We start from the raw sequence: 26,688 nt of genomic DNA, 5'->3' as shown, positions 1-26,688 counted from the left end.
TGCAACAGGTCTTTATTTTGTGTGGAGTGAATAAATAGGTGAATAAATAGGTGAAGTCCCGCGGTGGCAATAAATAAGAGTTGTATAAATAAGGGGGTCAGTCAGTGGGGGCGGAGGGCGCGGGGCCGTTGCTGCAGCGGCTGTTGGCGTGGCTGAGGGTAGGCGGGATGAGAGAGGTGGGGCTGGGTCCGCCGGGGCTCCGGAAGTGTTGTTGTCGGTGTGGTGGGGCCGTGCGCGTGCGCGTTGGCCGCGGTGCTTGGGCTAACGGCGCATGGTGCGGGTGAGGTTGTGGAGGCGTTGGAAGCAGGCGCGAGCTTCGAGGCGGACGTGGTCCCAGGCGCAGGCGCTGTGGTTGTGGGTGTGGAGGAAGTCCTGGATGTGCGTGAAGTACCTGTCGATGCTGAGTCGCTGCCTTTTGAAGAGCGTGGCGCTGGCTGTCGGGCATTGCTCCAGGCGTTGGATGTAGTGCTGTAGGTGGTTGAGGAGGTGGTGGCGCGCGCCGGTGTCCCAGTGTTGTGGGGCGCTGTCGTTGCTGAGGGTGTGGAAGAGGTGCTGTAGGATGCGGAGGGCGGTGGCGGCGGCTTGCTGTGGGTGGCTGGTGTGGAGGAGGGTGTCGGGGAAGCGGAAGGGCGCCTGGTGTTGCTGGCAGGGCTGTGTCGGGCTGGGAGCCATGGCCTGGAGGAGCCGGAGGCCGTCCCAGGGGAAGGTGTCGTCGCCGGGCCGCAGGTGGTGGCAGGCGAGGGCGGTGGCGAGAGCCGTCAGGAGGAGCAGGAGCGGCGTGGCGCCGTGCGTCAGGCGGGGCTGCGGGGTTGCGGGCGCTGTCATGGTGGTTGGGTGGGTGTCGCTGTGCAGGAGCCCGGGCAGGCTTGGTGGTGTTGCGGGTGGTCGCTGTGCTTGGTGTGGTGCCGGGTGGCCGGCTTTATGTGGCGCGGCGGCTTCCCCTTCCTCGCTTTCCGATGGCAGCGAGTTTCCGGCTGTGGCTTTCAGTTTTGGCTGGTGGCTGTGGTGGTCTTGGGGAAGTGCGTTGTTGGGGTGGCCGTGGGTGGGGAGAGCGGTGGCGGTGCTTTGGCGGTGGTGTGTCGTGGGGAGGTTGGCTGTAGTGGTCGCGCGGGGGATGTGAAGCACTGGGACAGTTACATTTGCGGTTTTTCTGCTGCTTATGTGATTTTCATGTGGTTTCTCCTTTTCCTTCTGGACTCTTTCTTCTTCCTGTTGTGTTTGGCTGAATTTCCCTTCCTTCTCATGCATCTTTTCCTTGTGTAGTTTTTCGGTAGTGTTTGTGGTTTTTTTCAGTTTCGGTGTTTTTGTCATCTGTGTTTTTGTTTCAAGACATCATTTTTTTTTGTGTATCGGGATATTTGTAAAACGATGTCATTGGTTTCTCAGGAGTTCACTAAGTCTACTTGTTTGAGAAGATATGGTTGCATGTGTGTCTACAGTCACTGATATTTATTGGTATATTCTTCATCTCTTCGATTCCATTTCTTTGTTTTGAAACCTCATGGTGATGAGAGGGGTGAGAAGTGTTGTCTCATTTTTAGGTTATTTAACAATGTAGGAAATGCAGGCAGAAACATTTTTTATGTAGGGTGAATTTTGCTATTTTTGCTATGTTAGGAAGTTTTTGTGAGCACTGTCACTATTGTGCTGTATTTTTATATTGTGGAGGGAAAGGTTCTCTACAGACAATTCCATTTTCCAATTTCCAGCGTTCCCCTGTTTAAGTGCGTGTTCGTATGTTATTCTCTGATATTATTGGAACTGTCCATTTTCCTCTATCTTTTGTTAGTTTTTTGGGTTTGAATTTTTTATGACTAATTGTGCATCATTTCATTTCTTCATTTTTTTTTCAATTTTTTTTTTAATGTTACTGTGTTAAGTATTATCTAGTGCTGAGGGTAGGTGGTTTCAGAGGAGGTTGCACTGGCCTTGTCCAGTGATGGCTTTGCATCTATCTGCAGGAGCGGGCATCACAATGTACCTGATCCCTCTTGTGGTGTTCTATCACCTTCATGGTGAAGAAGGATATAATGTGTTTATTCTTTCGTGTTTTTATTCACGATGTTCCAGCTTGTGTCATTATCTGTCCTTTGTTTTCCTGTCCGAGGAGGGTTTTCTTTCTTTGTCCACCTCAGAGAAGACCAAGCTATTGAAGTCCCGCCTGCCTGGCATCACAGGGTATTTCTGGTTAGAAGGAACATCAGGGGGACTGTGGTACAACATGGAAGTTGCATCTTGAGTGGTCCTGGTGTGTACCTGAATACTTTCAGTCCCACTTGTTTTCTCGCTCTCCAGCTGCATGGCATGTGCCTGCTATGGGAAGGGCCAGGCTCTTTTCAGTGTTGCCCAGCAACAGGACAAGGGGCACGGGGCACAAACTGCAGCACAGGAAGCTCCTTCTGAGTCTGGGGAAGAACTTCCTTACCTTGAGGGTGACAGAGCCCTGGAACAGGCTGCCCAGAGAGGCTGTGGAGTGTCCTCTGGAGACATTCAGCCCCCGTCGGACATGATGACACGCAACCTGCTCTAGGAGAGCCTACTGTACAGCGGGGGCTGGAGTAGATGATCTCCAGAGGTTCCCTCCAACCCTGACCATGCTGTGATGTGTTCTTGCAGTATCCTTGCAGCGATGTGGTGGTGGACGTGGTATAACTGTGCATGGAGAAGAACCTCTTTGTCCTGTGTAGGAGGATGCCATAGCTGCTGAACTTTAGTGTTGTCTTTCTCTAGGCATACCTGGGGAGGGAAGAACATCTGGAGCAGATATTTTTGGGGTGGTGGTTGGAGGGCCAAGGAGCGGCTGGTGCTGGTGGTGCGTGGGCAGTTTACTTCATGGACAATGCTGCGCTCATCTGTGCTGGTTGGTTTGGACCATGTTGGGTGGCAGTGTTTGAGTGATGTATCTTTTTGTTTGTTAACTGGAGTGCTGGAGTGCAGAAGGCCTAGGCCCGTGCGCTCTGTGTGAGATAGGTCCCCATGGCCACTGGTGTGTAAACACAGTTGTGGTGTCCTGTGTCAGTTGTGGTGGTTGTAGGAGAGCAATGAGCAGTCCTGGGCATCTCCAGTGGGTTTTTTGTGTTGGAAAAGACCTTTAAGGCATCGAGTCCAACCATTAGCCCAGAACTGCCAAGTCCACCACTAAACCATATCCCTAAGCACCACATCTATGCATTTTTTAAAGACCTCCAGGGACAGTGATTCCACCGTCTCCCTGGGCAGTCTGTCCCAGTGCTCCACCACCCTGTCAGTGACAACGTTTTTCCCGACACCCAACCTAAACCTCCCCGGCACAGACTGACGCCGTCTCCTCTTGCCCTGTCACTTGTCACCTGGGAGAAGAGACCGACCCCCCTGCCTACACCCTCCTGTCAGGCAGCTGCAGGGAGCCACAAGGTGCCCCCGAGCCTCCTCCTCTCCAGGCTGACCCCCCCCCCAGTTCCCCCAGCCGCTCCCCACCAGCCTTGTGCCCCAGCCCCGGCACCAGCCCCCTGCCCGTCTCTGGACACGCTGCAGCCCCTCTGCGTCCCCCTGGCAGTGAGGGGCCCAACCTGAACACAGGAGTCGAGGGGCGGCCTCGCCAGTGCCCAGTGCAGGGGGACAGCACTGCCCTGGCCCTGCTGGCCACGCTGTTCCCGGCACCAGCCAGGATGCTGCTGGCCTCCTTGGCCACCTGAGCACAGGGCTGTTTGGTATTTTTTAAGGTTTCTTGGGTGAGGTTGGTAGCACTGAGATGCTATCCCTTGTCCAAATCTCCACAGGCCTTGGTGGTCCTCTCTTCACCTCTTTGAGGTGAACCATGTCCACAGGACCCTCCTTGCTTCTAAGTGCGGTGGTATTGCTGAATGGTTCGTTGTGATATGGGGTGGTGATTTGGAGGTGGCTTTCATGTTTTGGCAGTGAGGGAGGGTGGATGGTGGGAAAGGAGTGTGCAGGGCAGGCAGCATGTCATCAGGACAAGTGTGTGCTCCGGGCATCTTGCATTAGTGAAAGATGCCTGTGGGCTTGAAGGGCTCTGGTGGGTCCCTAAGAGTGGACTCCTGTATGGAGCATTTGACCAGGGCAGGAGGCATCTATCAGTGGGACAGGCTGCCAGAGGGGTGGTCATCCCTGCCTGCCTTACAGAGACCCCGTCTTTGCCTGTCAGGTACATGAATGATGACCACCTCTTTTCTTTTTCTTCTGTTTTGTTTTTGCAAAAAGTCTTTATTTCCAAACAAGTGAATAAATACATAAATATAGCAATATAGATATTAATGGTTAAATAAATAAATAAATAAATAAATAAATAGGTTTCTAGATTTCTGTGGTGAATAGTCACTGGATGAGAGTCTCACAGTCTGTGGGGACCTTCCCCTCCATCAGGGGAGGCTGCAGTCTGGACGGGCAAGATAACAGTATGTATAATAAATACCACCACACTCCCCATTGCCTCACAGTTGTCCATGAGCAGGCAGCACAGCAATTTCCTCCTCCTTCCTTTCCAGTGAAGGTGTGGCCATGGTGCCCATGAGCAGACAGTGCCACAGCCTGGCCCCAGCCTCACCATGGTCATGCCCATCTCTCCATCAGTGCCGGGTCGTGGCCAGAAGAGGTGTGAGCAGCACCGAGAGTGCCAGCCTGGGCTACTGCTGCTCCTGCTCAATCTGTGGCCACTGGCGTTGGCAGGCATGGGTGGGCTTGGTGGTGGGCAGGAGCAGCTCAGCTCTTCATTTGCCGTATGAGTGTGTCCAAGCGTTGGAAGCAGGCACGAGCTTCGAGGCGGACGTGGTCCCAGGCACAGGCGCTGTAGTTGTGGGTGTGGAGGAAGTCCTGGATGTGCGTGAAGTACCTGTTGATGCTGAGCAGCAGGTTGCGAGGCCCTTGCCTTTTGAGGAGTGTCCTGTTGGCTGTCGGGCATTGCTCCAGGCGTTGGATGTAGTGCTGTAGGTGGTTGAGGAGGTGGTGGCGTGCGCCGGTGTCCCAGTGTTGTGGGGTGCTGGGGCTGCTGAGGGTGTGGAAGAGGTGCTGTAGGATGCGGAGGGCGGTGGCGGCGGCTTGCTGTGGGTGGCTGGTGTGGAGGAGGGTGTCGGGGAAGCGGAAGGGCGCCTGGTGTTGCTGGCAGGGCTGTGTCGGGCTGGGAGCCATGGCCTGGAGGAGCCGGAGGCCGTCCCAGGGGAAGGTGTCGTCGCCGGGCCGCAGGTGGTGGCAGGCGAGGGCGGTGGCGAGAGCCGTCAGGAGGAGCAGGAGCGGCGTGGCGCCGTGCGTCAGGCGGGGCTGCGGGGTTGCGGGCGCTGTCATGGTGGTTGGGTGGGTGTCGCTGTGCAGGAGCCCGGGCAGGCTTGGTGGTGTTGCGGGTGGTCGCTGTGCTTGGTGTGGTGCCGGGTGGCCGGTTTTATGTGGTGCTGCCATGGCTTTCCTTTCATCATCATCGCATCTAAACAGAATTTCCCTGTTTTCATTTTCATTTTTACTTCCAGTCTACTTTCTCCTGAGGGCTTGTGAACAGGAGATGGCTTAGGGAAAAGGGGTTGGTTCTTTCCCAGTGCTGCTGTTGGGGTGCAGGGGGAGCCTTGCTCCTGTGCTGTTGTGGTTCAACGGGAGATGTGGAAGCAGGACAGCAGAACCTTTTAAGGCAGCTGTGCTGAGGATGTGTTTCAGGGTTTCCCTTTTCTTTGCTTTTAGAGTTGGCTTTCTTGGTTTGTATTTTCAGGTTTCTCTGCCTACCAACATCCTTTTTTCTTATTCCCTGCTCTGATACTGTTTGTATATATGAGTTATTGCATATTTTCCTTCATTTCTTATTGAAAAATATTTTCAGTTTGTGTGTCTCTTTTTTTTCTTGTTTTCCTTTTCCTTTCTGTAGCGTCTGCAGCTTTGCTGGTCAAAGAGTTTTTCCCCTCCCTGCAAATATCTTGCAGGGTATTTTTGGGGTACCTGTCATTCCCCTCACCCTCGGAGTTACTTGTCCTCTGTTTGTTTATATTTAGAAATAGATTCATAAATGTTACAAAGGATTTTTCATGAACTGTTCATGGAATTACTGTGATTTCCAGATTGGGGGGAGAGTTTATTGTGTTTTGAATGTGTTGTAGAAATCAGGCAACATTAGGTGTTTGGGTGGCAGGAAAGGTTGAGAATATTTCTTTGATATGCCGGTCCCCTTACATCTAGAAAGCAAAAGTGGGCAGAGTCTCAAGCGCATGTCGTCACTGCTTCCTGGGAAGCTTCCAGCAGCAAGAGGCACTGGCTGCTGCTGATACTGCAAGAACGGGGTTTTTCCCAAAGGTTTGGGATGGGGTTCTTTTTTATTTTAACTCAATTAATTCGTTTCTATGCTGATGCTGTAAATTCTCACTGGGTTTTTCGTTGGTTTTTGGTTTGGTTTTGTGGGTATTTTTCACCTGTGTTTATTACATTGGGATATGCTGTCTTTTCTACTAGTCTGTTGCAGGCTGCCTGTAGCAGACCTTACAAACACTTTAGGTGGTATGGTATGCGTGGTTCCTAGCCAGCTGCTTGGTGGAGCTTAAGTCTATTCCATCAGACCACTTACCTTTTTTTCAGCCCTTTTCTGCCTCACTTTTTGAGTCTATTCCTAATATTTCAGTTTTGACTTTAGGCACCTTCTCCTGCATGCCTTCTGTAGGTCAGGAAATACCCATGATTCTCTGAAGAGCAGAGCGTCTCTTCTGATCTTGTCCTGTGGGTGGGCATAACTGGCTGGCAGTCGTATTTTCTCATGGTTTTTTTGTTTGGAATGCTTGCATGCACAGGTGCGTGGGATAGGGCTATCCAGTGCTGATGTGGTTCTCCCAGACCTGAGGGGCAGTAGGAATGATTGCAGTCCCTAGACCCTGTTTTCATGCAGATTTGGTTATATTTTGTCCAGTTCATCTATAGGCAAATGCTGATGTGTCCGTTCCAGTTCATATTCACCAAATCCTGTTCAGACCTTTTCTCCAGGTCTGCTTTTTATGGCATTTTCCCCAAAAGGAGATGGGAGCGCTTCTTTCTCGTTTGTTAAGTGATCCATGCCAGAGTTGATAAAGTGGAATTATCTGGGAAAGGAAAAAATGATGAAATATGGCACTGCTTCACGTTACAGAAAAGAAACTGCAGTACTGCATCTTTGCCAGATTATTTCATGCTGAGTGATGGAGGATTGGGTGTAGGAAACAGAGGAGTGATGTACAGAAATGCAACAAGGTGGAAGGTGCTGTCAACTCTGAGAAAGCATTTGAGGTGCTGGGTATTTTCAGAGAGGGATATGAAGGAGGAGGATGTTGGAGAACGTGTGGAAATGGATACTTTACTGGTTAAAGCACTAACTCTTGATGGATTTGAGGTGGTGAGGAGTAAACCGTGAGGATTAGGAGGAAAAATACTTTGTGGAGTACCAGCCCCACATGTGATGTTCACTCAGCTAGGGAAGAGCACACTTTTCTCTTTTTCTCTGAAACTGAGGACAAAATGCTGCTTTGGTTTTGCTAGTGTGTCCAGTCACCTCCTGTAGAGCACCTAGGAGAATGATCTAAGGTGGAGGTCTCTGCATTTTTTGATTACACACCCCATCAGTACAAAATTTGTGAGCACTTGACCTCAGTGTATTTTTTTTGTAATTTCTAAATTACATACATACACTACTGTACTAATATGTATGCTATAAAACATATAAAAAATAAAAATTAAAAAAGGATGGAAGGTTAAACAAACACTATTTTAAAATTTTATAAAATTTTATTTATTAATATACCAGAACTATGTTCTTCATGCACTCCAGTGGATTGTCTTGTGCACCCCACTTTGGAGACTACTAACTACCCTGAGGTCTCCTGTAACATAGTTTAAACAAATTTTCCAGTCATATGGTAGTAACCCTTTTTCTCCCCACCCCTTTTTTTTAATGTTTGTGCTGTTTTCCTAGCTGACATTTCCACTTTTAGAAAATAGGGCATGCTACAAGAGTAAGACCTTTAGACTATATCCATGTTGTGATTACGGTTCTGGCTTGACCCCAGGTCTTTGGGCCGCAGTGACCTGTTGCTCTTTGAGGTGCAGTCTCGCTGGAAGAAGACAGCTCAGAGCTGAAGATTGGGAGGGGAAAGCATTTAGCTGTTGCCTTTAACTTACCGTTAAGTGATGAAGTATTTGTATATAATATTAAAAGTGTCTAAAAAAGAGGTTAATTTTAAAGTTGAGGATCCACGTAAATCTTCAGCTCTCCTGTGAGTGCGAAGGTCAGCTTCTGCCCAAACTTCCTTTAGTTCTTCCTTTTTAAATTTTCTTATGCCTATGATAATGGGTTTGGTAAGAGCTGTCCACCTGTGTTACAGTTCCAACTATTAATAAACGATGTCTCTTTCCAAGGATTACTACGGAATTACATTCCCTGCTCCTGCAACCTTGACAGGCAGAGATGGGAGCCTTGCTAACAACCCGTACTCAGGTGAGTGCTATTTAAAGACGAGTGTGGTGAAATGTGTTGATTTCTAAATGCAGGTCATCCTGCTGTTGCTGAAAGAGCAACTGTTTTTTTCCCCTTCTGTAAGCAGTTAAACCCATCAGTCCAAACTAGTCAAACAAAAGGGAGCATCTCCCTCTCAACCTTCACACTGATGTTTCTTCATGGTTTTGGTCAGTAATTCATGTGTGATGACTTCTGGGAATAAGTTGGATATCCTTTGAGGATACGTGTAAAATTGTTAAGAATGTAAATGGCAGTGTCACCTAGTGCCCTTCCCAAGCACATACAAGTGTTTGAAAATATTCCATAGCTTAATCATTCTTTTCAAAATTCATTTGCTTGCCTTCTTTTTTTGGCACTGGAATAGACACACACACCCCACACAGCCCCAGCAGCTCCCCGTAGTTCATTACTGCTATTTTAGCACTTTTGTGTTACCAGCAGGAGGTGCATCCATCAGGCTCTCTCTTGCCCTCCCCAAATCTAATGGACTTCGTTCCTGGAAGCATGTGTTCTGAGAAGCCTTTCCTCGTGCCTGCTCTTGCTCTTCAGTTATCATTGTGCAAAGATGACATTAATGCCATCCAGATTTTTGAGCCAGTGGTTTTCATCCTGCCATCTGATTACAGCTTAACGCCTATGGCTACAGTTTTATAATTCTTGTAATGATGGTATTATGTGTTCTCATGCTTCTTGGTAACCAACAAAAAGAAATACTGGTTGGGAATGGGATAGATGCAATTGATGTATGTAATCTCCCTAAAAAGCATATGAACATGCTGCTCTGTAGGGTACCAGAAAATGCAAGTGTTCAGGAGTTTTCTGCTTCATAATCATTTCTCTTGGGAGGCTGCTTTTGGATTAATAACCAAATTTCCCTTCCTACTTCTTCAATAAGGTGGCCCACGATGCAAGCCTTGCTTTCCTGGCCTTCAGCTACTGTCTCCAGAACTTTGGTGGTGTGAGGAACCGGACATCTTAACTAGTCATGCTTGACAAATAAACAGACATTGACAAAAATATGCCCATCACTGCCCGTAAATCCTAACTTGCTTTAAGCCCATGCAGCTTAGCTAATCAGTTTAACACCTAGGAGAGTCACACTTTAACCCAGCAACCATTTGCTCTTTGGCAATTTGCCATACTTCTGCTTTTAGCATGTTTTATTGCAATGATCTGATACTAGTGAATCTGCTCAGACGCTGTGAGATAGGTAAGTATTGGTATCTCCGTTTTACCGATGCGTTAGCCATGGCACAGAGTTCTGTGCCACAAACAGGCAATGTCCCTGTGGCCATCAGGAACAGAGACAGGGAGTGCGCTTCCCGTGAACAGCTGCAGGCTTTCAAGTGTAGCATGTGCTCTCTTCTGTAGCTGTCTACTTGTATTCAGAGGATTTGAATCCTTAGAGTCCTTCACTTTTGGAGTAGTTTTGACAGCGTTTCTGACCAGTGCTTTCTTTCACAGGTGATGTAACAAAATTTGGCCGTGGGGATTCTGCCTCCCCTGCTCCTGCTACCACACTTGCCCAACCGCAGCAGAACCAGACGCAGACTCATCACACGACTCAGCAGCCCTTCCTCAACCCGACCCTGCCCCCAGGATACAGCTACACTGGGTTACCTTATTACGCTGGTGTGCCCGGTGTACCCAGTGCATTCCAGTATGGGCCGACCATGTTTGTAAGTGTAACAGCCTGAACTGTAACCTTCCCTTCATGCCTCTGATTTTGCTCTTTATGATTCTTAGAATCATGGAATGGTTTGGATTGGAAGGGACTTTCAAAGATCACCTAGTCCAACCCCCCTGTCATGGGCAGGGACACCTTCCACCAGACCAGGCTGCTGAAAGCCCCATCCAGCCTGGCCTTGAACACTGCCAGGGATGGGGCTTCCACAACTTCTCTGGGCAACCTGTTCCAGTGTCTCACCACCCTTGTCTTAAAAAAAAATCTTCCTTAGATCCAGTCTAAACCTACCTTCTTTCAGTTTGAAAACATTGCCCTGTGTGCTGTCACTGGCTGGTAAAAAGTTTTTCTCCCTCTTTCTTATAAGCACCCCCCCGTCTAGTATTGAAAGGCTGCAATAAGGTGTTCCTGGAGCCTTCTCTTCTCCAGGCTGAAAAACTTCAACTTTCTCAGCCTTTCGTCATAGGAGGGGTGCTCCAGCTGTTGGATCATTTTTGTGGCCCTCCTCTGGACCTGTTCTGAAAGGTCCGTGTCTTGCTGTACTGGGGACCCCAGAGCTGGATCTGGTACTGAGGTGGGGTCTCGTGAGAATGGAGTAGAGTCATCTTCCCCAGTCTGCAAGGGATTTCCAAAAATGTGCAAGCATGAGAAAATAGTTTCAGTCCCTTCCCCAAGAAAACAGGAAATTTAAAAGGCCAGTACTCATGGACTCCTATGCAGGTTACTGTGAATAGCAGACAACTGTAGCTCATGGACTCGGTGTTCCTGAAAGCTCTTACTGTAGTCTCTGGAGACTGAAGGGGAGACCCAAATCTGCGTGAGCTGAGAGTGCCTAGGAAATCCTTTTGAGGATGGAGGAGACCCCATTAAGTCAGAAAGCTGTGCTGCTAGTCTTAGGAGGAAGAAGGTTATTCGGGAAGAGGTGATGCTCCAGGCAGAGGGGTAGATAAGTCTGGTTTAGGGCTCAGTAGGGCAGTGTTCCATGCAGCAGCCTCAGGGCAGGAATTGATGTTTTATTTGATTCTGGAGGGAGAGCACTGCAACTGCTCCTTCTTGGAATTTGCTGTTTACATTCAGCGCATGAAAGAAATACGCAGCCTGTTCCGAAAGGAGGTTGCACTGCAATCTGAGGGGCAGCTGTAGCAGAAAACGTGGGGCTTGCACACATCCACTACAGCGAGTTGCTGCTGAAAGCATGAGTGCTGTCTCCCATGCCATCCCAATACTCCCAACTCCAGATGAAATTTCCTCCCCCACTAGATGGCAGAGGGAGCTTGTGTTTTGCGCGACATTCCCTGTTAACAGCGCCTTTTGTTCCCTTTGTTCAGGTACCTCCGGCATCTGCTAAACAGCACGGAGTCAACCTGAACACCGCATCGACTCCCTTCCAGCAAGCGAGTGGCTATGGGCAGCACAGCTATGGAACAGGTACGCTTACCACTGCGCTTTTCATGTGAGGGTCTGCAGAGCTGCTTGCACACTGTAACACCTTGTCTTGTACACACCGGCAGGCTATGATGACTTAACGCAGGGAACGGCAGCTGGAGATTACAGCAAAGGAGGCTACAGTGGGTCATCTCAAGCACAAAACAAATCTGCTGGCACTGGACCTGGGAAAGGTAACACATGAGACTTAAGGATGCTCTTCAGTGGGATTTAGTAGGGTAGAGTCCCAGTGCTGTGCAGTCAACACAGCAGCCAGCTCTAAACAGGGCCACAATCCAAGCTGTTTCTCCATCTCCCGTATGCTTTTTTAAATGTCCCAAGTGTTCCTTCTAAATCTTATGAGTGGACTTTGCATAAGGATTTTTGTGGCTGATGCGCAGATTTGTCCACAATTATATATAGGAGAAATGGTAAGCTGCTTCCTCTGCCAAAGTTTTCTTTGCTGAAGGGTAGTGGTCCTACAGCAGTGTCATGTTCTTGAAGCCTGAGCGGTTGGATGCTGCTACTCAAATGGTCCTGTGCCAAATCATGACTAGATTTTAATTTTCTTGGTAGACACCCAGCATAGCCGTGTGTTAGGGGCAAGCAGGGCATCTCTGGGCTGCTGTTTCAGCTGCTGTCTGTAAACCCTCTAACTTATCACATTGTTTCATGCCTGGAAATGTTTTCTTTGTGAAGGCTGAAGAACGTATACAGCTTATAGGAAAGCTTTATTCTGCACCTGCTGGTTAGAACTGAGAAGTGTGTGCTGAACTGCTTACCACTAACTAGTTCATTGTTGGGCTTAACAAATACCAAGCATTTGCTGTGCATTTGAAACACCAACTGGACTGTCTTCAGCCAAGAGCTGCTCACACTTTCCTCTGTAGAGGAGCAATCCAAAAAGGAGCAATGTCCTAGGAAGGGTACAACCTTAGAGCAGTGCAAACCCTCCGAGTCCAGTCCTTTGATCACTGGCCAAAGGAACCACTGGTTTTATTCCAATCCAAGTGGAATTATTAGAGCCAGTCTTTCTGAGACAGTGAATAAGTGGCTGCTTTGAGAGTCACCTTGCTGGTAAGTGGGTGTTTCTGAGCCTGTTGCGGCACCGGCTGGTCCAGGTGGAAGCCAGCCTGAATCAGTGATACTCTCTCTGGGCAGAGGAGCATTGCAGACTTCACCCTTCTGCAGGGTGTAAAAGGACAAGGGGTCAAATGTATAGCAGATGCTGGGTTTCATCACTCAGTGCACTACTGGAAAGCTCTTGAACACTGCAATAGAGCCAAATGCATCCCTAATCCTAGGGGAAAGCTGGCTTTTCGTGAGCTTAAATGAGTGTGCAGTGCAGCCAGCTGCTGCCTGGTGAAGTGCATTTGAATCCAAGCGGTACTGGGTCATGGATGTGGGTGATTTATCCTGGTGGACTGTTTTCCCATTTTCCTGTGGGAGCGAAGAGCCGAGCCCTTTCTTCTGTTCCCATGTGGGGTGCTGTGGGTGTAAGAGCATGGAGAGCCCCGCTGGGCTGGCCAGTAGCAGCAGCAAGGGGTGTGGTGCAGTAGCTGTGGATGAAGGTGCATCTACCAAGGCTGCTGGAGGTGCCAGGAGCAAAGCATGGGGTTTATGTTGGGTGGTGGTTGACTTTCTCATTGTCAATGGCTTTTTTTTGTTTTTCAGGTGTTTCTGTGACCTCAAGTAACACAGGTGTGCCTGATATCAGTGGCTCAGTCTATAACAAGACTCAGGTGAGCAATGCTGTACCCTCCTCCCTGATGGCCTGAGGCCAGGCTGATGGCTCCCATCCTATTCTCAGACCAGTTGGTCTCAGGGTCAGCAGGCTGTGGCATTTCTGGTGCTGTTCCTGTTTGCTGTTGGAGTCTTGCCCTCTGTTGCATTGTTTCTGCCATGTCAGGTCCTGACAGCAGCTCCTGACATAGGTGCAGTGCCACACACAGCCCCACATGAGCTGTATCCTGGGTGCAAATGAATGTGATGGGGCTAATGTTTTTAGTCGAAATAGCCCCCAAAGCAGGTGAGTCTAGAGGGCATTTTCTTTTCACCAGAGAGACCAGTCAGTAGTGTCCACCCCTAACACAGTGTCCCATGCTCTTCTGTGGCCGTCGTTCAGCACACAGCTTCCCAGGGAAGGCTGAAAGTGCTTTTACAAGCTGTAGTGTGCAGTCAGCTTATGCCCAGTTCCTGTTTTCTCCTCCTTGCACCCTCAGCTGGGGGAATCTGTGTCTGTGATTCATGCTTACAGGTAGGAAGCCAGCCCTCGGCTACGTGCTTAGCACTAGGAGTCAAGCTTTGGCCAGAGGGAGGAAAATCTCACTGCAAATTCTTCATTCAGTTTTGTTGGGCTGCCCTGGGTAGGTCAAGTAATTCCAGGCTGAGCCCCTGCAATGTGTGATTTCAGGCAGCTGCTGCCATCCCATGTCCCACTGAGTAAAAAGAGGTCAGGGGGAAAAAAGGGGCTTACTCATGGAGTGGTGAAAGGTTCAAGTGGTGTGTGTTTGGGCCACTCCTGTGCTTGCCTGGTCACTTGTGGGGCTGCTCACACCAGTCTCTGACACTGTCCCCCCTTGCCTCCTATGCAGACATTTGACAAGCAGGGATTCCATGCTGGCACACCGCCTCCTTTCAGCCTGCCCTCTGCTCTCGGATCGACTGGGCCCCTGAACCCTGGTGCTGCCCCGGGTTACGCTCCAGCCCCCTTTCTCCATATCCTGCCTGCACATCAGCAGCCTCATTCCCAGATGCTGCATCACCATCTTCAGCAAGACGGGCAGGTGAGTCAGCCCCTCCTGCCTCTGCAGCATGCCTGAGGACCGAGTGCTGCCCCCACATCCCAGCGGGGCAGGGTCTGAGGGGTCTTGCTTCGCTCATTGGGAAAGGGCCATGACAATGATTGCAGACTGACAGACTCGATGCTGTTGACCAGCTTGGGGTGGGGGGACCTCAGCGAGTTCAGCAAGGGGAAGTGCCACGTCCTGCCCCTGGGGAGGGACGGCCCCATGCACTAGTACACGCTGGGGGGCAACGCAGATTGGCAGAAAAGGCCCTGGGGATCCTGGTGGACACTGAGTTGGCCATGAGCCAGCAATGTGCCCTTGCCACGAAGGCAACCAACAGTGTCCTGGGCTGTATTAGGCACAGTAATGGCAGCAGGTCAAGGGAAGGAGATCCTTCTCCTCTGCTTAGCACTGGTGAGGCCACACCTGGAGTGCTGTGTCCAGTTCTGGGCTCCCCAGTACCAGAGAGACATGGATGTACTGGAGAGTTCAACAAAGGGCCACAAGGATGGTGAAGGGACCGGATCATCTGTCCTTTGAGGAAAGGCTGAGAGACCTGGGACAGTTCAACCTGGAGAAGAGAAGGCTTAGGGGGATCTCATCAATATATGTAAACACCTGAAGGGGGAGGGTGTAAAGAGGACTGACCCAGGCTCTCCTCAGTGGTGCCCAGTGACAGGACCAGAGGGAGTGGGCACACTGAAACAAGGGAGGCTCCATCTCAACATCGGGAGAAGCTTTTTTGATTAGAATGGTGACCAAGCACTGACACGGGTTGCCCAAGGAGGTTGTGGAGTCTTTATCCTCAGACCTCTCTGGACATGGTGCTGGCCAGCCAGCTGTAGGTGACCCTGCTTGAGCAGAGGAATTGGACAAGATACCTCGAGAGGTCCCTGCCAGCCTCAGCCAGCCTGTGATTCTGTGAAGAGACTGTCCTTACATGGGGGGATGGGCAGTGAGGTGTGAAGCCGCTGCTGTCCCCAGGCTGCGGCAGGAGACAGAATGTGAGCCCTTGCACTGTAACTCTGGGGGAACAATGAAGTATCCTTTTGCAGGTTGGCTCTGACTTGGTCTCACCAGCCCGTCCATTTCCTTGCTATAAAAGTTTCCTGAAAAAACAGTGTTCTTGGTCCTGCTCCTTGCGTTCCTTGTGCTTGAACCTATCTTGGGTGAGGGGCAGAGGGATGACACGTTCCTGTGCTCCTGTTTAATGACTCTGTGGCTGCTTGCCCTGGACTGCAAGATGCGGAGGTGTTGCAGGGCAGAAACGGATCGATGCAGGGGGAGCATCACTCCCTTGGTGGATATCAGGGCTGTTCCCAAGGGCGGCAGCTCTTCTGGTGACATTCAGATGGGCTCGTCTTTCTGGGAGCACGGGTGCTATGGCAGCTGATGTCCGCATCTTCTTTGTTTTCATTTTCTAGGGTGGATCTGGCCAACGCAACCAACCCAGCACCATGCAGCAAAAGTCTCAGGCTACCAAAACCGCCTATGGCACTTCTCCATACTGGACAAACTAAACCCGAAACCGGGGAGGGGGGAGAGAATGAAAGGAGAGGAGGAGAAAAAAAAAAAACACAAAAAAAACCAAACAAAAAGAAAAGAGAAAAAGCCGAAGCCCATTCCTGGAATTATTAGGAGAAGTAACTGCTCAGCCAAATGTCTGTGCGGGGAGAACTGCAGCCAGCCAGCCATCCTCTGTGTGACTCGCCTGCTTCCTCTTTGAGTTGCTGTTGTATGTAATATATTTATGTATGTATTTGTAAATGTAATAGAGCCTAAATGTGGTTTTCTGCATCTTGCAGCCTGTTTTATTTTCTTTGTAGGAAAACTAATTATTCATTTCCCATCTGCACCAAGGTATCCCTCCTTGTTTTTTTAAGCTCTATGGGCTTTATAACTCTGTTACAAAGACAAATGAGCTGGAGCCCATTTATTTAATGCAGTTCTAAATTCAGGCAAATCAGGAGGCCACAAAAAACAAATCCAGATGTGTCCTGTTGGTTTGATTTCTGCCCTCAGCCCCCAGTATAGCTGTTACTTTAAAAGAGGGGTGGGAGAATAAAAAAGTTTCGTGGGCCTTCCCCTTTCTTTTGTCTCCCCCTTCCCTCGTTCTGTAAAAAATAAACTCTCATGGGCAGTTTGGTCACTGTGGCCCTGAGCTGCAGCCTCAGCCTTTTATTTTTCAATTTCTGAATAATAAAAAGACAGGATTTTCTTTTTTGGTTCGGTTTTGTTTTATTTTGTTTCTCTAGCAAGAGAATCTGGATGGCTCAGTGTGTCCTGGAACTCCTTTGCATCATTAGAGGCAAAAACTATGTAGCGGTTTCTTAAATAAAAGTATAAGCTGTGTCTTGTACCTCTTTTTGCCCTGAGCCACCCTGCCCAGGAAAGGCAGAGCTACTGGATGGAAACTTCACCTGTCCCCCCCCACTTTTTTTAAAACAAAGACCAGCAACTCCTGGTCCTTCTTGTCCTGCACCAGTGCGGTGAATGTTTTAGGAGTTTCATTTCTTTTTAGCCCTTCCTCCACCTAATAAAGGTCTGAGCGTATCACTGGTGTTTGTCTGCATTTTCAAAGGCTCCAGAGGCAGTTTTGCTTTTACAGCCTGTCCCTTTCCACCTGCTCTGCAGCAAAAGCTGAGCTGGGAGGGTAAGAGCAGCAGATGGGTCTGCAGGGGATGCTGAATACCATGACAAAGGTGAGTGACCTCGGTGCTGAAAGCTTATAAGCATCTGCAGCAGGGATGGGATCCTGGGCATCATCCCGAGTCCTGACATTAAACATCACGTCTCCGCCTTCAGTGTCCTCTGGCGTTGTGCTCTGTGTGAGTCGCAGGGAGCAGCTGGGGAAGGTAAGGAGGGGGCAGAACTGCAGCACTGCCCTCCTGTGCTTCGCCCACCTGGTCCATGGCCTCCACCAGGAGGAAGGTCAGTGGTGATGACTCCTGCTCCAGGCTCATCCTCCTGAGCATGCTGGCCTTTCATAGCAGAGGAGGTGGGAAAATGTGAACCTGTATGTGTCCATGTGGCAGGGGAGGGGTGTTTCTGCACTTGCCAATTCTGCATAAAGACCCACAAGAAAAAAACCCTGTTTCTACCCTGAGAACCACTTTCCTTTCTTAAAGTCACCCTTTCACCAGCTCTCACGTCCTGTGGGAACCAGTTGGCTTGGAAGAAGTCTGTATCACCCAGTCCTCCTTCTGCCTCTGACCAGCAGAACATGAACTATACTGGTGTTCCTCTGCCCCAGCTCAAGTTTTTATACTGGTTGAAGTTCAGCAGCTGCTGCAAGCCCTTGGCAGCTGCTGTCCCACTGGCTTTGGGGCCTAAATGTCAAGGATGGCAAAATGTCTCAGTAGGCTGGGGACTTGCTGCCAGCTTGTACGAGGGCTACACCAGTAACTGAGCCCACGGGGCTTACACTAGTGGCATCTCATTTACCCATGGCCAAAGCTGCTGCCTCACAGAAGCTATTCCTTGAAAAACAGATTTCCCCCAAAGCCAACTTCACACACTTAATTTTCTTGTTTATCGAAGTCTCCTGTTGCCCTCCTAGGCGTAGGTCAGTCCTTGCTGGTGTCAGGGTCCAGGAGCAGCTTGGCAAAGGGAACACACAAGAGTTGGTGCTGGTGCAGAGCATCTGAGGGAGATGCCCCACAAGGACCTAAACCAGTGCTCCTCTCCGGTCCCCAGCTGCACAGCTTCCATCCTCGACTATGGCTGTGGGCATGGAAGGGCAGCACGTCCACCCCTGGAGGTGATGGGCCATGTTGCCCTCCAGCACCTCCTCTTCCCAGCACCATGCAGCAGAGGCAACTCCAGCATCTCCCCAGCTGCTCTGGGGTCCTGCCCGCCGGCAGCACGCTGTGGTCAGCCACAGGCAGCCTCCCCTCGTCTCCAGGCAAGACTAAACAGGATGTTTTCCCGTTTCCTTACACCGTTAGTTCCAGCAGGTTCTTCTGCAGCAATTTCCTCTCCAGTCACCTGTTCCACAGCCTGATGGTAGAGCCAAGGGTGCTCAGCTGCACTCGGCCATCAAAGAAAGCGTGGGGAAATAGCCTGCACCAAGTGGCAGCAGGGTTTACCCAGTGCAGAGTGGGCTGGAAAGTTTGTCCTGCCTTTGATACCGCATCTGCTGGATGAAGCAGCTACTTAGCAGCTCCGGGCAGCCCAGTGCTGTAGGAGGCAGGTGGGAGATTAAAGCAAGCGTGATCCAAGCCAGAAGGCCCGGAGAGCACCATCCCTCTCAGTCCCATTCCCCAACAGGGAGACTCCTCTGGGAATGCAGCTCTGAAATGCCATTGCCATTCCTCCAGCACAGCTGTGAAGCAGAAGCACTTGGGCCACAACCACATCTGACCTGGCAGTTGCTGTGCTGCAATGCCAAGTGCAGCAAGTGCAACAACTCCCGTGCACTTGTCCCACTGGTTCTAGCTTGACTGCGGCAGCAAGGCACTGCAAAAACATTCTCCACTCTTCAACTTACAAGGAGCAGCAGGGGCCAGGCAGGGCAAGGACCCCGAAGGGCTGGCAGTGATCATCTGAAATCCTCTGCCAGTCTCCTGCATGATGTCAAAGCCCTCTGCCCCACCAAGCAAGCTCCCCTGCTGCCTTGTCTGATTGTTTCAGGAACCCTGCCAGGGAACTGGCCACCAGCAGCACCAGCAGCTCTGCCCAAAGTCACTGCTGCAGTCACATGAGATCATGAACATTCAGGATGTGGAAGGAGGGACAAGCCACTTGGGAGGAATATAGGGATGTTGCCAGAACACACAGGAAGGCGATGAGGCGGGCCAAGGTGTGTTTGGAATGAAACCTGGTGAGGGAGGTCAGGGACAAGAAGGGCTTCTTCCAGTACCTCAGCAGGAGAAGGATGACTCGGGAAAATGTGGGCCGGCTGCTGACTGAGGTGGGTGCCCTGGTGCCCAGGGACAGAGAAAGAGGAGTTATTGAATGCTGCCTTTGCTTCAGCCTTCACTGCCGAGGCCGGCCCTCTGTTATCCCAGAGCCTGGAGGCAAGAAAGGAAGTCTGGAGAAAGGAAGAGTCTCTCTTGGTCGAGGAGGATCATGTTAGAGATCACTTAAGCAGCTAGACACCCACAAATCCATGGGCCCTGTCGGGATGCACCCAGAGCGCTGAGGGAGCTGGCAGACACTATTGCCAAGCCGCTCCCCACCATCTTTGAAAGGCCATGGAGAACAGGAGGGGTGCCTGAGGACAGGAGGAAAGCCAGGGCCACTCTGGCCTTCAAAAAGGGCAAGAGGGAGGATCCGGGAGACTACAGGCCAGCCAGCCTCACCTCCATCCCTGGAAAGGTGATGGAACAGCTCATCCTGGTGGTCATCTCAAAGCACGTGGAGGAAAAGGGGTCATCAGGAAGAGTCAACACAGATTCACCAAGGGGGAATCATGCCTGACCAACCCGATAGCCTTCTCTGATGGAATGTCTGGCTGGGTAGATGAGGGGAGGCCAGTGGTGGATGTTGTCTGCCTTGATCTCAGCAAGGCTTTTGACACTGTCTCCCATAAGATCCTGACACGTAAGCTCAGGCAGTGTGGACTAGATGAGTGGACAGTGAGGTGGATCGAGAGCTGGCGGAACAGCAGAGTTCAGGGCGTTGTGAGCAGCGGCGCAGAGTCCAGCTGGAGGCCTGTAGCTCGCGGTGCTCCCAGGGGTCGGTGCTGGGCCCGGTCCCGTTCAACTCATTCACCATTGACCTGGACGAAGGGACTGAGCGCACCCTCAGCAAGTTTGCTGATGATGCAGAACTGGGAGGAGCGGCTGACACACCAGGAGGCTGCGCTGCCGTTCAGAGAGACCTGGACGGGCTGGAGAGTCGGGCAGAGGAACTTCATGAAGTTCCACAGCGGCACATGTAGGGTCCTGCCCCTGGGGAGGGACAGCCCCAGGCACCAGCACAGGCTGGGGTGACCTGCTGGGGGGCAGCTCTGCGGAGAAGGACCTGGGAGTGCTGCTGGGCAGCCAGTTGCCCGTGGGCCAGCTGTGTGCCCCGGTGGGCAGCCAGTTGCCCGTGGGCCAGCTGTGTGCCCCGGTGGCCAAGCAGGCCAGTGGGACCCTGGGGGGCATGAGGAGGAGCGGGGCCAGCAGGTCGAGGGGGGATCCTCCCCCTCTGCTCTGCCCTGGTGAGGTCCCACCTGCAGTGCTGTGCCCAGTGCTGGGCTCCCCAGTTCAGGGGGGACTGGGAACTGCTGGGGAGGGTCCGGTGGGGGCTGCAAAGACCATCAGGGGACTGGAGCATCTGCCTGGTGAGGAAAGGCTGAGGGAGCTGCGCCTCTTTAGCCTGGAGGAGATTGAGAGGGGATCTTATCAATGTCTGCAAATAACTTGAGGGCAAGTAGCAGGATGGGGCCAGTCTCTTTTCATTGGTGCCCAGCGACAGGACAGGCACAAACTGCAGCACAGGAAGCTCCATCTGAATCTGTGGAAGAACCTCTTTACCCTCAAGGTGACAGAGCCCTGGCACAGGCTGTCCAGAGAGGCTGTGGCATCTCCTTCTCTGGAGCCGTTTCAAACACTCCTGGACATGACTCTGTGCAACCTGCTCTCAGTGAACCTGCTATACAGGGGGGCTGGACGAGATCTCCAGCAGTCTCTTCCAAACCTGACCATGCTTGACCTTACCCACATTAGTCTCCCCCTTCCTGATTTAGTCTTCCTAAGTATAACAGCAAAGCCCATAGCCTTTTGCCAAAGCACCTCTTTAAATCAGTTCATTCTTTAGTCTGGCGTTCAGGCAGGCAGCTGTCAAAGAGCAGCTTTATTTACCAATAACCTTATAGATACTTATGTGTACGTATAGGCATTAATGCTGGAGCAACACTGAACTTCTGAGTAGCTGTTATTCAAAGCTTTAAGTAACCCATGCAAATAAAACAGCTCAATTAAACAGGGAAGTAACAGTACAGGGATACTTTCGTTTCACATTTTTATTAGTAGACAGATGTGCAGAAAAGACAAAATATAACTACTGAAGGGAAAGACAACACAAAAATGCATCAGTTAATTCTTTCTGGTAAATTATACTGAAGAAAAAAAGAAAACATCTGGCATTTCAGCTAAGAAAACTACTAAGAAATCTAGTGTACCCTGCTGGTTTCAGAATGGTTGAAAACTGCATTTGAAGGGGCTTGTAGTTGCAAATGTAAACGCTAGTATTGGCTGAGACAGGAGAAGAGGGTTAAGAAAATACATCAGAATACACAGATCAGGTAAACATTTTTCTGCAATCTCTTAAATAGTTTCAAAAAAAAAAAAACCAAACAACCCCTCATACTTCAGTTTGTATCCCAAAAAAAAGAAACCAGCAAGTCAACAAGCAATGACACTGCATGGGACAGTGGGGAAGAGAAATTAGTCTGGTTAATGTGGGAGCTCTCAAAATAGGTTGCTTTTTGTCCTTAGAAAAGGGTAACAGAAGAGTCATGATAATGCATCTTACAACACCAAGCTTGAAAATACAAGTCACTGGAGAGTATACAGTGAAGACGGTCAAAAGTACAAGGGAAATCCTGAAAGATGCAGTATCCTCATTTCAAACCAAGTCATCAACACAGCCAGCACTGCCATACTCTGCTCCTTCACCCCCACAAAAGGTGGACGTTGGTGTCCCTGTCCTGGTGCGGCCCCAAGACCAGTCCTGCAGCCAGGAGGCCCAAGGACCCACCTGCCAGCACTGGCGCTGCTCACAGGCTGGAGTGAGGCTGGGGGGTGCCCCAACCCGTCACTAGACACAGGGGAGCCCCGCTGCCAGCTCCAAAAGACACCAGGGGCTGCATCAGTCCTTGCTGGAAGGACAAGCTGAGGCAGCCCGCGTGGGACGCTTCAGGAGAGGCCCAGCCACCTCCCCAGGTAACATGCAAGCAGGAGGGCAGACCATTGCGGGGAGCGCTGGGGGACAAGGTGTCACCACCTGGCCTTGCCTCTGCTCTGCAGGGCGCAGAGGAGCAGGGACTGTCCCTGCTGCAGCAAATGCCAACCAAGCAACATTCTGAAAACACATCTGCCTTGCTCACTTCAGGTAGAGCCCCACCAGCCTTCCTCCCCTCCTCTCCACCCCGGGCAACGCACTCTAAACTTGCTCACTGTCATCCCAGGACACAGCCACCAAGCTGATGGCAGAACAAAACTGACTCCCACCAAAGCACCCCCAAAGGACCACAGCTGGTGACGTACCATTGAAAACCCTGAGATATACGAAGGGGAGGCATAAACTAATGCCTGAGCCTGCAGCTCTTATCAGGGTAACTGCTGCTGTACCTGTGGGATTGGAGTGTCACCCAAGCAGGGCCAGAGCTTCAGATCTGCTCCTGAGGGTGCCAGGGCTCAGCACAGGAGGGCAGGGCTGGCTGCTGATCAAGGGATCATGCAAAAGGTGAATTCAGGCCACTGCACCACAGCTGGACAAGAGTACACTACAACAGGGTGAGGATGCTGAGGGACTGAGGAAGAGGATTCAGCAGACAGGAGGGAGGCCCCTAAGCTCTGCCAAGAGCTCCCAAAAACATGCAGGAGGCCAAGCTCAGTGCACCAGCTGAAGCATGCTGCTAAATAGCCTGTCAAACCCCGCTGCTGGCCTTCTCTTCCAGCCTGAAAGCTCTATGTACCCCTCTCCTGGGGGGCTGCGCACGCTTACCCGTGCCCCAGCAGCCAGCCAGGCAGGGGAGAGCCCAGCACACCCCCACCCCCTCTGCCCCACACCCCAGCCGCCACTGCGGGCACAGCGACAGCCTGGCCACCCCAGGCAGGCACTAAAGGCTGACTTCTGCCCACGCTGCAGGACTGCACCAGAGCTGCGCCTACCAACGGGTGACCTACATATGCAACATGAAGAAGGCTCAGGCCAGCACTGGCCAGCACTGGATTTGGGCTGCAGGAAGCGAGTGCTGCTCACGAGCACTGGGGCAGGCGGCTGTTGGTCTCTCCCACTGCCAAAAAGAGGTTCAGGATGAATGCTGGCCTGCTGGGCAGCAGGAGACAACATCTGTTCTCCTCCATCTGGAGAGGGGCAGCTGGCAGCAGATCTCAGCAGCTAAACTCAACTTTTTCAACCCCAACCTAGTCTGAAAAAAAAAAAAAAATTGGATAGCAACCCAGGGCTCAGTTGTACAGATGTGAAGTGTTAATTGTTTATTTTAGGGTTCATATCACAAGCCTTTTTCAGAGACAAAGCTGACTGTGCCCTCTGGGGCTCCAGGGGCCAGCTATTTTCTAACTTGAGCAGGCTGAAAAGGAATACTGTACCTTTCAGTGACATCCCATCAAGCTCAACACACAGTAGCTTTACACTCTCCGCCCCACACCTTATAAAGGAAAAGCCACCACCACAAGGCTAAACGAATGTACACACGCTATTATTGTAAATGGAGCAGCTAAACCTTGGCAATTTGCTTTGTGTGGATTTTTTTTTTTCTTCCCAGTAAATGCAGCACTTGAACTCCCGAAAACTCAGCTTCCAATGGGTTTGTTCCAGCTTTAAATACATTACACATCTCAATGCAAGACTGTATTTAATTCAAGAAACTAAACGCGAGCAAACCTGTTTCACTGTGAGCATTTCGAAGAGAAGTGAAAAGGGGAGTTTCTTTTTTAAAAAGAAATCATAATACAGTGATGAAAGGGTTAAGAATGCAAGAATTCAGACATTCTGTGGAGGGTCTCTAAGAGGTCCATAAAAAAGGAGCAAACAGATCCATACAACAGGAGACAGCAGGAGACAAAAAGTTTTGATATCCCCCCCCCCCACTTTTTTGCTGGACTGCTGCTAGGTTACCGCTGCTCCCTTCTGGCCTGAGTCGGCAGGGCAGTACAGGGGCTTAGAGGGAGCAGGTCACGACTCCTCATTGCCAGAATCATCATCATCGTAACAGTCGGCATCCTCCTCCTCCTCATCTTCATCGTCAATGTCGTCATCATACAAGTCGTCATAAAGCAAATCTGAACTGTTGTCATTGGAAGGCACTTTAGTTTTGATGCAGTACTCTGCCAGTGTAGTGGGGACCTTCACGCCATCCTTCTCTGCCTCAGCTTTGGTGGCCAAAACCTGTTTCCTGCGACGAGGACACAGCAAGGTGAGCAGGACCATGTGCCAGCAGCAGCGTGGCTCAGCTCCCCACCTCCCAGCCAGCCCCAGCACAGCCCTCCTGGCAGCTCAGAGTCAGGAGAGCTGGTGTTTGGCTGAAGAGCCAGAAGCAGCACTAGAAACAGACTCAGTTCCTGCAGCCCCAGGCTTGGAAGCACTCCAAGGGTGTTTGCAGCACACATGCTCTCAGCAACATAGGAAATCAGTTATTCTGCAAGACTCCACACTAGAGACCTGCCACAGCTCAGAGCAAATTTCATTACATTTGCTTCAGAAAGGATGGTCAGGGATTTCCCAAGATTCAGGGATTTCCTAAGATGACCTACTGGCTCCACCACTGATGACTCTAGCCTTGCATGCTCAAAACTGCGATTCCTGCAAGATTTTGGCAGCTCTGAGCTCCCGCTAGAGGGTAAGAGCAGTCAGAGCAGGTGGCTGCACCCCGAGATGCAGCTGTAATCCCCAGTGCTGCGGGGGGCTGGCAGAAGACAAGTGTTTCCCATCACCCCAGGACAGGCTCACGGCTGCTGCCTCCTTCCCTGCAGCACTAGGCCTGTGAACGGTTGGCTGGCCCACGTTGCCTCCCAGCAGGGAGAAGAGCAGACGGCAGCCTGCCTGCCTGCCCATCAGTCCGCCATGCTCTGTTTGTAGAGTGCATCCAGCTCTGCCACAGCCAAGGGAGCTGCAAGCGACTACGATAACCTCCCAGCGAGGCTCCTTCCACAGGCTGACTGCCCGGCGCAGCTCCAGCCAGGGGTATATGCTACACATCCAGCTAGCGGAGTCCATGCAGATGTGGTCTTGCCCCAAGCATGACAGCAGCCCCACTGCTGTACGGGCAGCTCTGGCTCGAGTTCACATCATCTCCCTACAGCACCTGGTGAGCCATGAACTTATCAGCAAAGGACAGTCAAGACTGAACAGTTCTTCTAGCTAATCAAACCCAGCTTTGCAAGTGCTTGCCAAATCCCACTGATATTCCTTCAAACTGGAAGGACAAGATTATGATTCATGAGTGCAGTAAGCACAGAATTTGTAGGATGCAGTCAGTTTGTATCACATCCCAGGCAATGCAGGAATGCTCAAAGGCAAGCAGGGACTTCAACTGGGATTTACTAGCAGCCAATAGGTTTTGCAGAGCATCATGCCAGATTAGTTTTGAAAAAAAGAACAATTTACAGACAGATCAGCCCAGTCCTGCTCCAGAAGCTTGCACTGCTTCTGTGTGCTGAAAATCCTAGAGGGACCAGAAGCATGGACTTGGAATAAGGCAGCAAGTTTCATTTCCAAAGAAGCAACCACAGCGAGAAGCTGGTTTCAGCAAATTCTGCAAAGCAGCCTGTTTCGTAGGATTCAAAGCAGGAGGCCAGTAGCACAGCATCACACATGGCAGAGCTTACCTTATGATTTCAGCATACTCCTTGTCTTTTCCTTTACTGTCCCTCCATTTCCTGAACATGACTGACGCATCCACATTGGCAGGAGAGAATGTGTTGGGCTCATTAAGCAAAGAGATCACACTCAGTAAGATAGTCCTGAAAAAGGTAACCACAACAGCAGAGTCAGAGCTGACACATTCGTGGGTTCTGGACGCCAACGACTTCTTTAGGCGATGCATCAGGAACTTGTCTAAAGGCGAGTATTAAGGGTAACTAAGGGTAATATCTGAAGTAAGAGCAGGTATTTATGAACTTCAGACCCTGGCCATCAGCATAGGGAAGGTGACAATAAAACCTCAGGGATCTCATCTGACTACAGACCATCATGTCTGTGCATGTGCTTGTGTCAGGACATCAGTCAAAGCTAGGATCAGACCAGAATTCAGCTTGTCCACACCACCCGTGGATCGTGCAGGGCTGGAAACCTGCATGGCAAGCCTGTTCCTGGTGACATTCAACCTCCCAGCAGAAAGCCAGTCTCTTCGCCTGCCCTGTGTAGGGAGAAGGACCACTATGACTCAAGGCCATCAGACAAGGGGCACTGCCTTCCCTGCCCCACTGCGTGTTAAGAGGTTGAAGCTGTGGGCAGATCTCACCTCTCCCCTCAGCTTGTGCATCACTCAGGCTGCTGAGCACAGCCAGGGCGAAATAGTGCAGGTGTTGTTCAATACCCAGGCAAGCTGCCAAGGGCCCAGCAGGATTCAGCTGCTGGTTGGTATTCAGCAAAGCCAGCAAGAGCCAGTCATGTAAGCCTCAGCAGACAGACAGCCTTCCTAGATTTTCTAGCAGCAGCACAGAGCT

The 26,688-nt window shown here is 50.9% G+C and overlaps 4 protein-coding genes across 9 annotated transcripts in view; 1 reads left to right on the top strand and 3 right to left on the bottom strand.

The window, feature by feature from the left end:
- UBAP2 (ubiquitin associated protein 2) overlaps window positions 1-15,956 on the top strand; it is a 121,809-nt gene extending 105,853 nt beyond the window's left edge. For all 6 annotated transcript variants that reach the window (XM_055698449.1, XM_055698448.1, XM_055698447.1 and 3 more), the window contains 7 exons: window positions 8,347-8,425; window positions 9,911-10,125; window positions 11,459-11,558; window positions 11,642-11,749; window positions 13,230-13,297; window positions 14,150-14,341; window positions 15,769-15,956. In XM_055698449.1, coding sequence (XP_055554424.1) covers window positions 8,347-8,425; window positions 9,911-10,125; window positions 11,459-11,558; window positions 11,642-11,749; window positions 13,230-13,297; window positions 14,150-14,341; window positions 15,769-15,864 — 858 coding nt within the window. In that variant the 3' untranslated portion in view covers window positions 15,865-15,956. The remainder of the gene's footprint in view (window positions 1-8,346; window positions 8,426-9,910; window positions 10,126-11,458; window positions 11,559-11,641; window positions 11,750-13,229; window positions 13,298-14,149; window positions 14,342-15,768) is intronic.
- On the bottom strand, window positions 234-1,081 carry LOC129734680 (interferon-like). Its single transcript, XM_055698462.1, has one exon. The coding sequence runs from the start codon at window positions 823-825 to the stop codon at window positions 262-264; it is 564 nt and encodes a 187-aa protein (XP_055554437.1). The 5' UTR covers window positions 826-1,081; the 3' UTR covers window positions 234-261.
- On the bottom strand, window positions 4,384-5,896 carry LOC129734668 (interferon-like). Its single transcript, XM_055698450.1, has one exon. It carries the CDS (start codon window positions 5,386-5,388, stop codon window positions 4,699-4,701), a length of 690 nt encoding a protein of 229 aa, XP_055554425.1. The 5' UTR covers window positions 5,389-5,896; the 3' UTR covers window positions 4,384-4,698.
- A 5,325-nt stretch (window positions 15,957-21,281) lies between the features above and the next one.
- Window positions 21,282-26,688, bottom strand: part of UBE2R2 (ubiquitin conjugating enzyme E2 R2) — a 57,903-nt gene continuing 52,496 nt past the window's right edge. Inside the window, exons 4-5 of the mRNA XM_055699198.1 lie at window positions 25,849-25,983; window positions 21,282-24,416 (exon numbers count right to left, since the gene is read on the bottom strand). Coding sequence (XP_055555173.1) covers window positions 24,197-24,416; window positions 25,849-25,983 — 355 coding nt within the window. The 3' untranslated portion in view covers window positions 21,282-24,196. The remainder of the gene's footprint in view (window positions 24,417-25,848; window positions 25,984-26,688) is intronic.

Source organism: Falco cherrug, chromosome Z (assembly GCF_023634085.1).
Source record: "Falco cherrug isolate bFalChe1 chromosome Z, bFalChe1.pri, whole genome shotgun sequence".
NCBI classification, from domain to species: Eukaryota; Metazoa; Chordata; class Aves; order Falconiformes; family Falconidae; genus Falco; species Falco cherrug.
Note: the sequence above shows the minus strand (reverse complement) of the source record. Positions and strands in the feature narration are given on the sequence as shown.

Coding starts and splice junctions, on each gene's coding strand:
- LOC129734680 (XM_055698462.1), bottom strand. CDS start 825: ATGACAGCGCCCGCAACCCCGCAGCCCCGCCTGACGCACGGCGCCACG.
- LOC129734668 (XM_055698450.1), bottom strand. CDS start 5,388: ATGGCAGCACCACATAAAACCGGCCACCCGGCACCACACCAAGCACAG.